General features: G+C 50.3%; 1 protein-coding gene across 3 annotated transcripts in view; it reads left to right on the top strand.

The window, feature by feature from the left end:
• The window catches only part of cux2b (cut-like homeobox 2b), a 92,615-nt gene that overhangs the window by 69,443 nt on the left and 6,451 nt on the right, over positions 1-16,721 (top strand). For 2 of the 3 annotated variants that reach the window (XM_030359342.1, XM_030359344.1), the window contains exons 5-19: positions 5,299-5,439; positions 5,828-5,984; positions 6,561-6,640; positions 6,940-7,006; positions 9,111-9,159; positions 10,054-10,170; positions 10,631-10,822; positions 10,948-11,006; positions 11,141-11,189; positions 11,655-11,754; positions 12,073-12,753; positions 13,238-13,339; positions 13,529-14,433; positions 15,189-15,354; positions 16,283-16,612. In XM_030359342.1, the coding sequence (XP_030215202.1) occupies positions 5,299-5,439; positions 5,828-5,984; positions 6,561-6,640; positions 6,940-7,006; positions 9,111-9,159; positions 10,054-10,170; positions 10,631-10,822; positions 10,948-11,006; positions 11,141-11,189; positions 11,655-11,754; positions 12,073-12,753; positions 13,238-13,339; positions 13,529-14,433; positions 15,189-15,354; positions 16,283-16,612 (3,195 nt within the window). The remainder of the gene's footprint in view (positions 1-5,298; positions 5,440-5,827; positions 5,985-6,560; positions 6,641-6,939; positions 7,007-9,110; positions 9,160-10,053; positions 10,171-10,630; positions 10,823-10,947; positions 11,007-11,140; positions 11,190-11,654; positions 11,755-12,072; positions 12,754-13,237; positions 13,340-13,528; positions 14,434-15,188; positions 15,355-16,282; positions 16,613-16,721) is intronic. The other variant, XM_030359343.1, reaches the window with a different exon arrangement.

Consider the following 16,721-nt stretch of genomic DNA (forward strand, 5'->3'; position numbering starts at 1 on the left):
TGGAATAGGTGGTTGTGTGTGTGTGTGTGTGTTTGTGTGCGTGTCTGCTTGTGTGTGCGTGTCTTCGTCAAGGCACGCAGGCAAACACACACACATTGGGACACGCCATTATCAGAAGCAAAGTGACAAAGACTTGCTACTTTGTGTTGTTGTTATGTGACTCCAAATGAAGGCCAACTTGTGTAACCCCCGACCCCTGTGTTCCTTTTAACCGGGGCCGTGCTCCCGCTCAGGTCTTAGTTTAGCACCTTGGAAACGTCTCGCTCTCACTGATGTCGTTCGCGTTCCTATGGAACAAAGGCATGAAACAGGAAAAAAACAGAAACAAGAACAGGTTAAAACTTTCTATTTCAGCTTAGTTTTTTTTCCACACATCAAAGACACCCTTCCCTCAGTCATTTTTCTTCTCAGTATATATCTCTCTCTGTTTCTTTATGTCTCTTTCTGCAGTTTTTTTCTCCTTTTTCCACATCAAGGTAGAGCGAGAGACTGGGGTTTGCTCTCTGAATATCAATTGTTCGTTGGTTTAAAAAGCATTCCAAACAGGCCTAGGTATGGCTGTGTTTCTCAAAAAGAGTTGATTTTTTTACACAAACAAATCCCATAAAACGGACGGCATATAACACCATTTTCCATACTCTAAGAGACGGCCACAGCAGAGAGTGAGGAACGAGCACAGACACTGTTAACCCAGTTGTTGTCCTTGACGGCAACATTACAACAGACTTTCTGTTTGTTGCAGCAGAGTCCGCGAGTGTTTGTGGACCTTGAAGTCCACTCGAAGGAACGATAACAACAAGGGGTGTTTTTGAACGAAAAAAAAAAGAAAAGCAAACGAAAACTTGAAGCACGGCCTTGTAAATTAATTTGTTCGTCTTGTATGATGGGAACACAGCTGGCCTCATTAACATGCGCACAACAAATAATTATAGTGGATTTTCTCTCTCTCTCTCTCTCTCTCTCTCCCCCTGCTCTCTCTCTCTCTCTCTCTCTCTCGCTGTCTCTCTCTCTCTCTCTCTCTCTCTCTCTCTCTCTCTCTCTCTCTCTCTCTCTCTCTCCCCCTGCTCTCTCTCTCTCTCTCCCTCTCTCTCTCTCTCTCTCTCTCTCTCTCTCTCTCTCGCTCTCCAGCCAGCCAGCGCCGGGCTAATGGGCTTGCTGGGTTAATTATGTCAGTGCGTAATTACACTGGGCCCGGGGAGACCGCGGCGCCGCTGCACCCTGCCGGGCCCCCGCTGCCTAATGACGGCGTGGAACGCTGACAGGGCCAAGGTGCCCCCCCCCCGCCCCCCCGCCCCCACTACCTACCTGCCGTATAAACGCAACCTCGTCCGCCTAGACAAACACAGCCCTGTCCCGGACCGTCACCAACTCCACAGGCCCCCCCCCCCCCCCCCCCCCCCCCCCCCCCCCCCCCCCCCCCCCCCCCCCCCCCCCCCCCCGCCACCACACACACCATCACACTGACGCACACGCAAACAAGCTCCCCCATCACACTCCCAGATCAAGGGCCGAGCTCCCCGGCCCCCCTGCAGTGGGATGAGTAACGGCTGAGCAATATGCGCTGGTGGTCTCGGTGGGGTCCACCGGGCCACACCGTCCCCGCCACCGCCTCTGAGCCAGAGTGATGAAAGTCAATATCAACGTGGCCAGTAAACACACCCCGACTCGTGTGGGATGAGTGTGCAACCCAACACCCAGCCAGCGCCGTGGTCCAGGGTGTTTGATGTGGGTTTGTGTGTGTATGTGTGTGTTTGTGTGGGTGTGTGTGGGGCTAATGACTACTGGTGTTAAGACCCCGTAATATCCCCAACAACCTCGTTATGATTCACGTGTATACTCAAGCGCTTCCGATCCAGGCAGAGCGTGCGGACGTGTGTGTTTGTGTGTGTCGGTATGTGCGAGCGTGTGTGTGTGTGTATATTGTGATGTAATAGGATGTGCGGTGATTTATGAGTCCGGCGAGGCGCTGTCGGTTGTTATCGTGACCCCGGGAGCGGATCACTGTTAATTAAGGGAGGATGCAGGTTGAGAGAAAACATTATGATTAAGAACTGTGTTTGCAGGAGCCCTGACCGTAGCCTTAGTGCTAACACGTCCTGAGACCGCAGAAACACAGGGCGGGAGGGACTGAAGGATAAATCACAGAAAAAGTTTAAATTGGGAATTTGATCATCAATATTTTATTCATTTATAAGATGTTTTGTTCAAGTAGAAATGCACTTTGCCTGTCAAAGAAATTGTTGTGTTTTTATTTTTGTATAATTTCTTTTTTCGTAGGTGTTTGTCAGTTAAAAACTAATTTAAGACGGAATCAATTATCAATCAATTAATACAAATTATAGCTAGTTTGACATCCACCAGGCCTGTTTTTCCTTTTCTTACTCTTTGACATTCTTTGATTTCTGATGTTGAGGATTTACCAAAGGCTGACCCTGAAACGTCTCTCTAGCGCGGCACCATTAGCTCTATCAATTAGCGGCGCTTCCCTGATGAGTATCAGCCCGCGTTCTCTACCCCGCCCTCTGTAAGTGTAAAGGATATATGGGGAGGAAAAAAGAGGCTGATAAAGAGATTTTTGTGACAGCGGGTCGATGTGGTAGCAGCACTTGAAGTCATCCTGTTTGTCTGAGGAGAAGTTGTGCTCTTAATGGTGCTGTCCCCTGTGACTGATGCAACAGCCACGCAACTCCACCAGGGCTCCACTGTAAACAGGCCTGGGGAAAAGAAAGGGACAATTATTAAATAGCAAAAAAAAATTATGTATTGGCATGAAAAAAAGTATGCATGTATATATATATATATATATATATATATATATATATATATGCATGCGCCATTTTTTGTCATAGATAGTTGACCCATTTAGGATACATTTTCAGATTTGATATCAGTGTACTATCTTCTGAGGTTGTGTGCTTGACTGCAACATATCACGTGTATTTCACCAAATTGCATATTTCAATCATTTTCCTTTATGACAAACAGTTTATGAGCGACGGTCTGCTGCTTGAGTGAGCGTCTGGCTGTTTACTGTCTGTCCTCCCTCACTCCCTGTGAAGACATCCCATCAGTCTGCGCCGGAACTCAGGGAGCAATCTGACCGGGCTTGGACGCCAAAGTCTTAAGATGAGTGCATGAAAGTGGCTAAGAGAAAAGTTTGGGCAACAAAAGCACAATTTTTCAATTTCTGTGGGCTTTTTTTCGCGACTTTTTAAGGGCTGCGCTGTGCGTGTGTGTGTTGTGCGTGTGTGTGTGTGTGTGTGTGTGTGTTGTGTGTGTGTTTACTCCACATCTTCTCTCTTCTCCTCCCCCCATGTCAGGTGTCTCCCCTGAGCCCCCCCCCCCCCCCCTCCTTCCTCTCCGAGCTTTGGCACTAGAAGTCACCTCCTTTGGTGTTCGGCAGGCAGGTACACAACAGGAGCAGCTTCTCTCCCTCTCTCACTCTCTCTCTCTCTCTCCTTTCCCCCTCTCTCTCTTGCTCACTCTTCCTCTCTCTCTCTCTCTCTCTCTCTCTCTCTGAGCTCTGAGCTGTTGAACTTTTCGGGAAGGGAAGAAAGGGAAGGGGAAGATTAAAAACAGCCCTGTGATGTGGAGTGCGCAGCCGCCTCCTGAGGATTCCTGGCATAATAATTTAAATGATCAAATGATACAGCAGAGACTTGTTAGCAGAGAAACAGCCTCCTAGTTGGCCCCATGGGCCCCGAGCTGCCGCGCATGCATTGCAAAACAGCTTCTCTGTTGTGCTAAAGAATCTTGTTTCTTTTTTTATTTTACTTAACCCCCCCCATCCTCCTCCTCCTCCTCCTCCTCCTCCTCCTCCTTCACACCCACCCTCCTCACTTCATTCTCCTCCTCCTCCTCCTCCTCCTCCTCCTCCTCCTTCGCACCCTCCCTCCTCACTTCATTCTCCTCCTCCTCCTCCTCCTCCTCCTCCTCCTCTCCTCCTCCTCTCCTCCTCCTCCTCTCCTCCTCTCCTCCTCTTCCACAGACAGCCTGTTTTCCTCACTTTGCCGAGGTGTGTACATTAGGTGTGTGCTCGGGACTCGTGCGTCTGCTTGGCGCTTGGCGGTGTCTGAATGTTTTGGCGGCCGCCTCCTTTTCATGCACCTCGCTCCGCCATTCATCAGGCGACGAGCGGACTCATTAGGAGCCGTCTGTGGGGGAGACGCCACGCGGCGGCTCGCGGCTCGCCGCGTCGGTTAGAGGGGTCCGGTCTGTGAGGGGCCCGAGCGAGGGGGAGGAAGGCTTTAAAGCGGCTTGGAGGACCGGTCCGATGTGGTTGATACGGCTGATGGTAGAGAAGACAAGAAGAAGAAGAAGAAGAAATAACAATGTGCCCAAGGTTGCCCTAAGTGCCTCACAGAAAGATTGTGCAAAGAGGAGTTTGTGTTTGTGTGAGTGTGCGAGTGAGAGACTAGCCAGTGTGTCCCTGGTTTTTCCTCGCTGCATCTAGATACATAAAGGCACCACTGGATTGATCAACTATTTCTGCATAGAGTATTTTTCCTATAAGAGCCAACCACCTTTGATGTTCCTGAACCCAGCCACAGTTGTCAAAGTCAGATTCCCCGAATCCTCTCGCAGAGTGAGAGAGCACTGAGGACGCAATAAGCTAAATAGAAAAAATGTTTTATCAGTGTCACTTTATTTTACACTTTCATTGACGTACATGTGTTGGGTAAAACTGTTAATACAGACTGGGCCATTCCAGGCATTTCTGACTTGTTAAATCAGGAGATATTATTATTATTCAAATGGGATAACTGTGACTCTTTATGGTTGGAGAAATTAATCCTTTCTGGATTATTATTCATCTTGGGTACATTTTTAAGTGTCTTTAAGCCCCATCACTCTCTTAACTACTCTCTTCTCTGCTCTCTCCGGTGCTTTGTTTTTTTGCGGGTGCAGATCTCGGTGGTAGAACCCAATATTCAAACAAGAACTTCAAATAAAATATGAAAAAAATTCAGTGATTGAAAATAACAAAAGAAAATGTGTGTGGCTATACTTTGGGGACTATTAGGATTAATAATATTTTCCATTATATTTCAATAATCAAATCTTTGCGTTTGTGTGGGTGTGTTGTTGTACGCGCTTGTGTGTGTGTGTGTGTGTGTGTGTGTGTGTGTGTGTGTGTGTGTGTGTGTGTGTGTGTGTGTGTGTGTGTGTGTGTGTGTATGTGTGTGCGCGTGTGTGTGTGTGTTTGTGCACGTTTGTGTGTGTGTGGACGCGCGTGTGTGTGGACGCGCGTGTGTGTGTGTGTGCGTCTGTGTGTGCGTGTGTGTGTTTGTGCTCCAGACCCAGCCCCTGTGCTGGAGGCCACTCAGACCCTGGAGGACCGGCTGCAGCAGCTACAGAGCGGGGGCCCCGCCAGCGAGGCCCTGGTGCGGGTGACCGGCGGGCCCTGGAAGAACCACCTGGAGTGCCTTGACAGGACAGGTGAGCTCACCGGACGGGGTCACTCAGACGTTGTCATGGGGAACAAGGAGGGCTCTCAGGATCATAAGCTATCGTTCGCTCTGCCAGCTGAACGTTGTGTCACAACCCCTCAGTCTGGGAAGGCAAATGTTAATCACACATTGAAATTCTCCAAATGATTTCCCAAATCTAAAGAGGTTTGTTCATTATCGGAAAACATCCTTGAAACAAGTGTTACAGACATTATCATTGACCTCCCCGAAAAAGGTTCCAATAAATATGTGTCTTTGAGCGTTTTATAATTGCGGTGATCCCTCGCCCGAAGGTATTCATGGTGGGAGTGGAAGCGGCTCTCTGTGGTGGATGCTTTCCTCCTTCCTGACTCTCTCTCTCTCGCCTCTCTCTGCAGCAGAGCCCGTGGAGGAGGGGGCCGCGGGTTGGAGGCCGGCCCCGTCAAGGGAGCCCCCCGATTCCAGCCAGAAAGCCTGCCTCATGACCCCCAACTGCACCCAGCCCCCTGGAGGCCCCGGGTCCCCCCACCACACACGGCAGGAGCCCTCCGATAGGTGAGGCCCTCTCAGAGGATTGGCTCCAGTCAGACCTCATTCCAGCAGTCACATGTGTTTCCAAAGGGACTTTTTTCAAACACAGTTTTATTGAGCCCGATTGGATCAGATGTTAGGAGATTTCTATCAAACAAGATCGTCCCTGATTTTAACGAGCAGGATTTATAATGAGACAATTTCATCAAACACAACTTAATCAAGCATTGTTTTTTATCAAATGTGTTTTTTCGAAGAATGATTTAGTCAAACGTTATTATTTACAAAGCACAATTTAATAACATGGTTTAATCAAACACAGTTTTATCAAGCGTAACTTCATAAAACCAATCTTATTAAGGTCTGGCTTCCAATGATCCTATTACAGGACGTTAATGCTCGTATAAGGCTTGAGTTAAAATTGCAGCTGTCATTGAGCGATCTAAATTAGAGTGGTATCAAACCTTTCACTAAGTTGGAGAAGATCCATTGGGTGCAGCCCTCCACTTGTGTTCAGACACCATCTGTATGGTTAACCTGATCGTCCATGCTAGGGTGGTGTTTACATGAAGTAACTGACCCTAGACTCCTGTCTTCCAGGGACGAGGAGGAGACCGGACAGGTGCGCCCGACAGACAGGTTATCTGAGGCAGAGGAGAGTATCAAAGTTCTGCACTCATGTAAGTGGGGATTCATTTGAAGAATTAGACAGGGATTTTATATTGTTTACTTTAACCTGAAGTATATTGTAAAGAGCAAGTCAGTCTGTAATATGAATGGTAATAGTACTGTATGACATGTTCTAATGCTGTAGTGCGTTTTTTGAAAGTTTCATTGACATAACATAGACAGTATCATCTATTGAACAGGATTAGGTCGTTGAGTTGGTAAATTGATTCAACCCATCAATTATTAAGTACTGTTTTGATAAAATTATACCCAAAATGTGTCTCACCACATTCCTGTATTCATCTTCCAGCTCTGAACATGGCCCAGACAGAGCTATTGGACCTGCGGTGTAAATACAACAAGGAAATGACTACCAAGTAAGCACTCTCTCTCTCTCTCTCTCTGTGTCTATCTGTCTCTCTCTGTAACCCTTTCTCCCTCTCTGTCTGTCTGTCTGTATGTCTATCTCTCTCTCCCTCTCTGTCTGTCTGTCTATTTGTCTTTCTTCCTCTCTTCTATCTGTATCTCTCTCTCTCTCTCTCTCTCTCTCTCTCTCTCTCTCTCTCTCTCTCTCTCTCTCTCTCTCTCTCTCTCTCTCTCTCTCTCTCTTTAGAGTGTTAAAGCGTGTATATAAAGCATAACCGTCACCTTCTGCATGGCCTTGTGCGGCCTTGACTATCGCAGCACTTCAAGCTAGTCCTTAATCCCCCTCTGCCCTGGTCGTGTGAGGAACGGAAGAATGCCGTCGATGAGGTAGAGCGAGAGTGACTCAGCCGCTAATGCTGGTCGATCAACTTTGAGGTCTGTGTTTGCCCTCACCGGTAGCTGGGCCTTGACAGCCCTCAAGAAGAATTGCTCCATTTAAAGATTGCTTCAGAAAACACTCTACCTTGTCCTGGTCTTTGTGTGCAATGTATCCACCGCGCAGCTGAAATGAATCTGAGCTTGTATGAAGGATGTCGATAGACATTCAAAGTAAACAGTCTTTTGTTTGGCTTGCGCTCCTGAGCACATACTGCCACCGCTAATGGATTTTCTCCCAGCCTTAATCCAATGGCGCAATTGAACTGATGTTTCCAAGAAGCCAAACCCAATTCATTTTGCTGGATTGCATGTGCTTGTGTTGTATAGTTTTTCTGCCTTTTTTTCCCTACGTGAAGCAACGTATCAAAAGACCATCTGGTTGACTTGTGTGGCTGGCCATTCATTCTGTTTGTTTGAATTGCTTCTTTATTTGTGTGTGTCTGTCTGAGTGGGAAGGTTTGTGTGTATCTGTTTGTGTGTGTCCATTCCTGGGCGGACAGCAGTCAGTTGTTGACAGTTGGTAATGCAGTGGCCACTGGGAGGACCAGTGCATCCCAACGTACACTCTTAAATACAAGGACACACGCTTACAGACACACGCACACACACAGACACAGACACACGCACACAGACACACACATACAAACACACACACACATGCACACACACACATTCACACACACACACGCACTCGCACGCACAAGCTGGTCCTCACGTGCTGACTTGCTTCCTCAGCGTTGATAAAACAGACTATTTGTCTGCCACGGCCCGAGCAGCCAAGCAGCTAATCAATACAAAGCATTTCTCCCGCACTACGCACGTTCATTAAAACGCACCGCTGACACCTGTTACTGTTTGCTGTTCGTGGGCGGCAGGAGCGCCGTCTTTCCCACACTCGGAGCGTCATGGATGGCCACTGGGCCCAGCCCCCCCCCCCCCCCCCCCCCGGTCAGGGGCCCGACTTAGGGTCACGTGGGGCAACACGGCCGTTTGTTCCAGAGGAATAACAGCACTTGATCATTCAACCCCTCCTGGATGTTCTGTGGGGGTTCATTGGTTTTTGATCAGCGGGATTTGAAGTTTGCCTCAGGATTATGTTTTATCCTTTAGGCGGTCCTAATCCGAGATGAGGCGAGATCAAGTAGGCTAGCCTACAGGACATGAGGCCCGCCGCTTCGGCGGGTGTTCATTTGATCAGGAGAGATGAGTCTTTGAGATGAAATGCAGCGGGTTTCTCTCCGTCCCCGGACGCAGAAACTATGTGCATAATTGAAGTGAATTGCAGCAGCCTTGTTAATTTGTCCCCGCTACCTTTTGAAAATGTTATCCCATGTGTGTAGAAAGAGGGAGCATCGAACTTTAAATAGCCCTGGTGAATAATCTTGTTAGTCCTATGTGAAATAGACTTTGTTTTATTGTTATATCATGTGTGAAGGCAAGTTGCCGGAGTTTGATCTCATAGTAGTTCCCTAGGCTGGGATTGGTCAGCTGTCGAGTTGGCTCCTGAAATCAGAGAAGCACTGTTTTCCTCTGTTTTTTTTATTATTATCGCAAGATGAGGATGCATTTTGATGAAAATGATACTCTTATAATAATAATCATGTTGTGTTTTGATAGGATCTCTAACCCCATTTTTTCTGTTATCAATGGCTCAACCAATCCCTCTTGTGTCTGCAGGGCAGAGGAGATGAGCACCATCATGACCAACCTGGAGCAGGCCAACCAGGTAGGTTCAGTCGATGCCCCTCGCCCCCTTCCCCCCCTCAGTAGACACAGGACCCCAAGCCAACCCAGTCAAGGACAGCATTGGCTGGGGTCCATGGAGCCCAGAGAGTTCCATGGGTCATCATTGCCCTGATGACTTCCTTATCCTGACCCCACTACACCTCTTTCGTGCTCCTACTCTTCATCCTGCTCTCTCTCTCTCTCTCTCTCTCTCTCTCTCTCTCTCTCTCTCTCTCTCTCTCTCTCTCTCTCTCTACCTCTCTACCTCTCTACCTCCACATCTATCTCTCCTTCTCTCACTCACTCACATTCCTTCTCCATAATTGTGTTCTTGCCGGCAGCTCCTAGATAAATGTTCTCAAAATGAATCATTAATTAGCAGGCCGGCTGTGACAGACGAGGTAAATAGTATTGTTACTGTGTGTGTGCCTGTGTGCGCACAAGCGTGACACACACGTGCCTGTGTGTGTGTGTGCATGTGTGCATGTGTGTGTGTGTGTGTGTGCATGTGCGTGCGTGCACGGGTGTGTGTGTGTGAGTAAACGGCCGTCTCAGCAGAACGGGGTGGTAGCCGCTCCTGAGCACCTGCTCTTGTGTTGTTGTTTTGTGTATTCTGTGTCTTGCCGACTGAACGTGGCTTTAAACGACGTAAAGTGAGGGCATCTGTTGTGAATCGGACTTATCATTATAATGAAACAATGTATTTAATCCTGCATTAGAATACGTCTGAGAGAAGAGGGAACAGCAGAGCGGGCACCGATATCGCTAACAGTGTGTGTGTGTGTGTGTGTGTGTGTGTGTGTGTGTGTGTGTGTGTGTGTGTGTGTGTGTGTGTGTGTGTGTGTGTGTGTGTGTGTGTGTGTGTGTGTGTGTGTGTGTGTGTGTGCCTGAGCAGAGAGCGGAACTGGCACAGAGGGAAGTGGTGAGGCTGAAGGAACAGCTGGCTGAGGCCCAGCACCAGAGAGCCAGCGCGGCCCCGGGGGGCTGCCAGCCAACAGAGGGTGCCAGCGGGGTACGTAGCATGTGCACCCACACCCACCCACACACACACACACACACACACACACACACACACACACACACACACACCCACACACACACACACACACACACACACACACACACACACACACACACACACACACACACCTCCTTGCTTTTACCTCACATCCTTATTATCAGATCTCTTTCGGGCTTGTCAGGCGTACGCGGGTGGCGGCGGCGGCGATAATGATGAATTATGGGTAAATTAGCACCTCAGCCGCTGCCTAATGACGGCTGCTCAACTTCCTTGTGTCTCTTCAAGTGTGAGCCGTTGTGACGCCGAGGGAGCCGCCACTGTCTTCTCTCTCTCTCTCTCTCTCTCTCTCTCTCTCTCTCTCTCTCTCTCTCTCTCTCTCTCTCTCTCTCTCTCTCTCTCTCTCTCTCTCTCTCCAGTCTGACTGTACTTAACGCTCTCTGACCCTCCCCAGCAGCACGATGAGAAGAGCAAGGCGGCGCCCGCTCAGCTGGCCGCCGCCGTGGTGGCCAAGGACTGCGAGGTCCTGCGTCTGCTGGACAACATCCAGCAGCTCCAGTTCACCCTGCAGGAGGTCCGCGAGGCGTCGGCCAATCAGATCCTGGAGCTGGAGCGCCAGCTGGCCTATAAAACGAAGGCTATCGAGGTGAGGAGGGCCGGCAATGCAGCACACGCGTGTGCACGGCCGTGAAAGACACCTGACAGGTTACTCACATCCACGTGGTGTCTCTTAAAACATGATCGATCTCTCTGTTTATCTTTCTATAACAGAGATTAGAAGCTCGACTGCAATCCCAGTTGGACTACGAAGAGATTAAGACGGAGCTCAGGTGAGATTTGCTTTCCTTGGAACCCCATTTTCAAAGGACTTCTCGCCTGACTGAAATGGTCCAGATACTGGCTCTCACTCTTTCTCCCGGTCTGCTCGCCCCCCTCTCTCGTTTTCTATCTTTCATTCCTGTAGTATCCTGAAGGTAATGAAGCTTGCCTCTGCAAATGGCTCCACATCCCAGGTATGTGATGCAAACCCCCCTGCTCGCCCTCCCCTCCCTCCCTCTCATTGTCCACACAGTGGTTGTTCAGTGGTATAGACTACCAGGGAACCAGACCAGCCCCTTTTGTTTCCTCTTAATGTTCCCTGGGTGTCGGGGAGGAAAAACTGGAGCAGTGCTTCAGAATGCCTTAGTGACCGCCATCCATTGTAAGAAATCTACTGCCACTATAATTGATTAATCCCAAATGTAATGGCTTCTCTGTGTATGTGTGGTTGTGTGATTGTGTGTGTGTGTATCTGTGTGTGTGTGTGTGTGTGTGTTTGTTTGTACTTCTGCGTTTGTGTTATATGTGTGTATGTGTGTGTGTGTGTGTGTGTGTGTGTGTGTGTGTGTGTGTGTGTGTGTGTGTGTGTGTGTGTGTGTGTGTGTGTGTGTGTGTGTCTGTATCTGTGTCTGTGTCTGTGTCTGTGTGTGTGTGTATAGGATTCTGCCAAGGCTGCAGAGGCTCTATTGCTGGACAAAGAGGCCTTTCTTCCAGCTCATAAGTACCTGATGGATAAGGGTCGGGTTCTGCACAGCACTGGTACTACCATCAGCATCTTTACAGTGCTACTGAAATCCATTTGTTCACACCATGACTGGCTCACACCAATTCAAAGAACTGTTGAACTGAATTTGAACTTGAAAAATCGAGCCTCGGCATTTTAATGAATAAAATGCTTTTAGTCTACTTTATTTAGAAACCGTCTGGAATGCTTCAGAAAGTATTTCATAATATGTCTGGCTTTATTGTTTTACGTCACACACTGACCTGGGGTGATCTACCCACTGCCCTCTTTCTCTGACTGCTCATGAGACCCCCACGCACCCCCCCGTCCCTGACCCTTCTCCGTGTCCTCAGACGACGACCAGTCGGAGGACTCGGGCAGGGAGGCGGGCCGCCGCCCCGGCTCCCGCTCCTCCTCCTGCTTCCAGCCCGACGGCCACGCCTCCCGGAGCCCGGGGCCCCCCACGCAGGACGGCTCCTGCTCCTCCTCGGCCTACGACCTGGCCCGGCCCTTCTCGGCCTCGCCCTGCTCCGCCGACCGCCTGTCGGCCGACCACGTCCTACACCGCCAGCTCCTCTCGCCCTACTTCAAGAAGGAGGGCGGCGGCGGCCTCATGGCCTTCCCCTCCGCGCTCTACGCCGCCAAGGCCGCGCTCATGTCCACCACCGGCAGCCAGGGGGGGACCCCCGGGGCGGGGGGGGCAGGGGGCGGGGCCGGGGGCGGGGCCGAGGCCGGGCTGCCCAGCGACCAATCGGAGAGCGGCGGCTCCACGGCGGGCGACGAGGACCAGCTGGACACGGCGGAGATCGCCTTCCAGGTGAAGGAGCAGCTGCTGAAGCACAACATCGGGCAGCGGGTGTTCGGCCACTACGTGCTGGGCCTGTCCCAGGGCTCGGTCAGCGAGATCCTGGCGCGGCCAAAGCCCTGGAGGAAGCTGACGGTGAAGGGCAAGGAGCCCTTCATCAAGATGAAGCAGTTCCTGTCGGACGACCAGAACATCCTGGCGCTCAGGACCATCCAGGTCCGCCAGAGAGGTGAGGAGGAGGAGGAAGAGGAGGAGAGGGAAGGGTTTGTTCTGTTGTGGAGACGCTACAGAGATGGGGAATAATTGGAGAATAATAGGTTAGCTCCCTCACGGGTATACGCGCGCAGTAGGATACCGAGGAAATAAGTAGCGTTTGAACCTTCTTCTCGCGCGCTCCTCCTTGCTCCTAAACTTCTTCCATGGCCTCTGCGATGTGCCACGTTTGTAGTGTTGCTTTTAAACTTTGTTTCCTCCCCAGATTTGTGGCTTTTGAACGTTTAGCTTCCCGTATACTGCAACCTCAGACAGCACGCTCTCAAAAGCAGCCATTGATCTAGCAGTCAAACGCAAAGCCTTGGAACTGCTCTCTGATCAACCTTCCCACTCACCCACCCCACTCTCTCTCTGTCTCTCTCTGTCTCTCTCTCTTTCTCTCTCTCTCTCTCTCTCTCTCTCTCTCTCTCTCTCTCTCTCTCTCTTACCCTCTGTGGCAGGGAGTATCACTCCTCGCATCCGAACTCCAGAAACTGGGTCAGACGACGCCATCAAGAACATCTTGGAGCAGGCCAAGAAGGAGATCCAGTCCCAGAAGGGAGGTGAGTACGTAGGTGGGTGAACCACGCAAAAGGAAGCTCAGAACTTGTATTTCTGAATTTGTTTTTGCATTTTTTGTTTGTAAAAAACGATTTTCCTTTGTTGACTGAAAGAGGTAGTGGTAAGTGAGAGCAGTCAGGGCGGTGGTTGCCGTGGGTGACGTGACTTTGCGTGGCTCTCCTCACAACCAGGCGACAACAAGTCCTCCATGGGCAGCTCGTCGGGCCGCAGCAGCAACGGCGCCGGCGGCAACTCTGACGACACCATCAAGACCATCCTGGAGCAGGCGCGGCGGGAGATGGAGGCCCAGCAGCAGGCCCTGCTGGAGATGGAGGTCTGCGGCCGCGAGCCGGCCAACGGCCCCGGCCCCGGCGCCCAGGCGGGGGAGCAGCGGCTGGGGCCCCCGGAGCGGTCAAAGGGCCTGCCGCTCCCCACCTTCATCAAGCAGGAGGAGGGCGCGGCCACCTCGGTGGCGCTGTGCGTGGCCAATCAGATCGGCAGCCCCCAGACGCCGCTCAGCGTGCTGTCCCCCGCCGCCTTCGTCCAGAACATCATCCGCAAGGTCAAGTCGGAGATCGGCGACGCGGGGAGCTACTTCGACCAGCACTGGTCCCTGGAGCGCGGGCCCCTGGGGCTGATGGGGGTGGGCGGCGCTGGCAGCTCCCACCCCTTCACCTCCGTCTCCCCGTCCCTGTCCTCCTCGTCCTCCTCCGGGCCCCCCACCCTGGCCCGGCCGTGGCCCCGCCTGGAGAACGGCGAGGGCCTGCTGCTCCACAGCGAGGAGGTGTCCGTGGCGGAGGAGGTGTCGGCGGCCGAGGAGGAGCCGGCGCCGGGGCCGACCGTGGAGGTGAAAGTGGAGTCGGACGCCTCAGTGAGCGGGGAGTCCCCGGGCCCCGGGACGGCGGGCCCCAGCCCCGGGCGCCTCTCCTACTACCCGGCGTACATCCCCCGCGCCCTTAAGCCCACGGTGCCGCCGCTGACCCCGGAGCAGTACGAGATGTACATGTACCGCGAGGTGGACACCATGGAGCTCACCCGGCAGGTGAAGGAGAAGCTGGCCAAGAACGGCATCTGCCAGAGGATCTTTGGAGAGAAGGTCAGCCCATCATCCGGTCTGCAAACCGTTTTTGTGTTTCTCCTTTTTTTGCTTTATAAATCAATTCAAAAGCAAACCTCCTGTCATACCTTCAAGCTAATGGAGAAGGAACAGGACCCGGTATTACCTTTGTAAACAGACAGACATTAACTTGGGCTGTGCCATATTTGTTCATATATCTATTGACATAAACATATATATACATATATATATATGTGTATATATATTGGCAGCATTGAGCTGTAGGGGGGTGCTCTGTGGTCATTTAGTGTAGAAATTAAAATGGAATACCATAGACCGTGTCATCTTTCAATTGCTATATTTTAATCTTTGAGTAAGCAACAGCTTTAATACCATTGTACAAATTATTGTCATACTTAAATAATAATGTTCACTTTATTGAGTAACAATTCATGACCATTTGAAACATTGGCCAATAGCGACTGACCATTCGATTATCTATGTAAATTAGCTGCGCGAAAGCCCTGCAAAAGACGCTCTACGCTGCTCCTTAGATTATTATGGGGCGTTGCTGCCATCTAGTGGTCGTTTGTTAGACATGTATTCAATAGTCTTGGCCAGTAGAGCTGTTCCCTTTCAACAACAGACAGTAATAGTGTGTCTTTTTCAAAGAGACAATCAATCCTGCAGGGATTTACACAATAATGTTAGGTTTAATTGACACTGTACTTTGGTCTTAATGGGGTTCAACCAAGTCAAATCCATACACTAATTGTTTATTTTTTCCACAACAGGTCCTGGGTCTGTCTCAGGGCAGTGTGAGTGACATGCTGTCCCGACCCAAGCCGTGGAGCAAGCTCACCCAGAAGGGCAGGGAGCCTTTCATCCGCATGCAGCTGTGGCTGCTGGACCAGCTGGGCCAGAGCCTCACCCAGCTGCCCAGCCAGGGCCACGCTCAGGGTAGGAACCACCGTCTGCATCCGCCTTCATTTACATTGACCTTTACATTTACATTTAGCAGACGCTTTTATCCAAAGCGACTCACATTAAGTCCATTTGTCAGAAGAAAGAGAAACAATATATCACTGTCGGTACAGTAAGGATGTCCATAGAACCAAGTGCCCAGCATCACAATTGCGAGGTTAACCCATTCCCCGTAATCATGAAAGATAGCAAGGATAAGATGCTACACATTGATGAGTACTATTTTTAAGTGCAAGGAGGTACAACATACAATAAGTGCGTAATAGGGGTGTTTGGAAATACTTTCAAATGGAACCAAACATTTGATAATTTTCTAAATAAGAATTACACTTAATTTAACATCACACAACATGGTTTATTATGAATCACATTTAAAAACATCAAAGGGAAGAAGTTTGATTGAAGTTGTAATCTCTCAAACCGTTTCTATCAATGGCTTATTCAAATTGCACAACACCCATATAATTTCTCTGTTTCTGCCACACCCCAAATTTTAAATAACACACTAAAAAAACTACACGCATGTGATTCCCAAGCACGCCCTACAGTGTGCACACCCACATCAACAACAAAATCTCACAGATCTCATTGTTGACATTTAAACAATTCAATACACTTTATTGATATAATAAGTAAGTGAGCTATTTTTCTACTTTTATTCCACACACATCCCCAAAAAAAGTCCATTGCTTTTAAGCAGGACATTCCCGGCAATAACACAAAAACAGGAAAATAGTAAAAGTCTATTCAGAAGGGTTTAATCTGAGTAATATCTAACGATTACATGATTATATCAACTGTCAACATATTGCCTTATGCCAATACCTTATCACGTATGATCTAGCTCAACGTCTAGATGAAGGGGGATCTTTAAAATGAGGTGTTTCTACTTGTTACCCTGCAGACAAGAGCCCTGCCCTGGCCCAGTCCTCGCCCTCTCCCCCCGTCAGCCCGGCTGAGAGCCACCCCAGCCTGCTGGGGGAGCCCGTCAGCCTGACCCTGGAGAGCAGCAAGGAGAACCAGCAGCCCGACGCCATGGGGCTGCCGCTGCTGGCCCCGTGCCTCCACCACGCCCAACCCCACCCCGAGGGAGGGAAGGCCGCCCCCGGTCTGACGGCGCTGCACCAGCCCCCCACGCCGCTCGGCATCCAGGAGCTGGTGGCCATGTCCTCCGAGCTGGACACCTACGCCATCACCAAGAAGGTCAAGGAGGTGCTGACCGACAACAACCTGGGTGGGTCCCCCCTCGTTATCAGCACTATCACCCTCGTCATCACCTTGATCATCTTCACCCTCAGCTTGGACTAAATCGGTGTCATTGTCAAGGCATTCATTTCCTTTCA

This window comes from Gadus morhua, chromosome 6, assembly GCF_902167405.1.
Source record: "Gadus morhua chromosome 6, gadMor3.0, whole genome shotgun sequence".
NCBI classification, from domain to species: Eukaryota; Metazoa; Chordata; class Actinopteri; order Gadiformes; family Gadidae; genus Gadus; species Gadus morhua.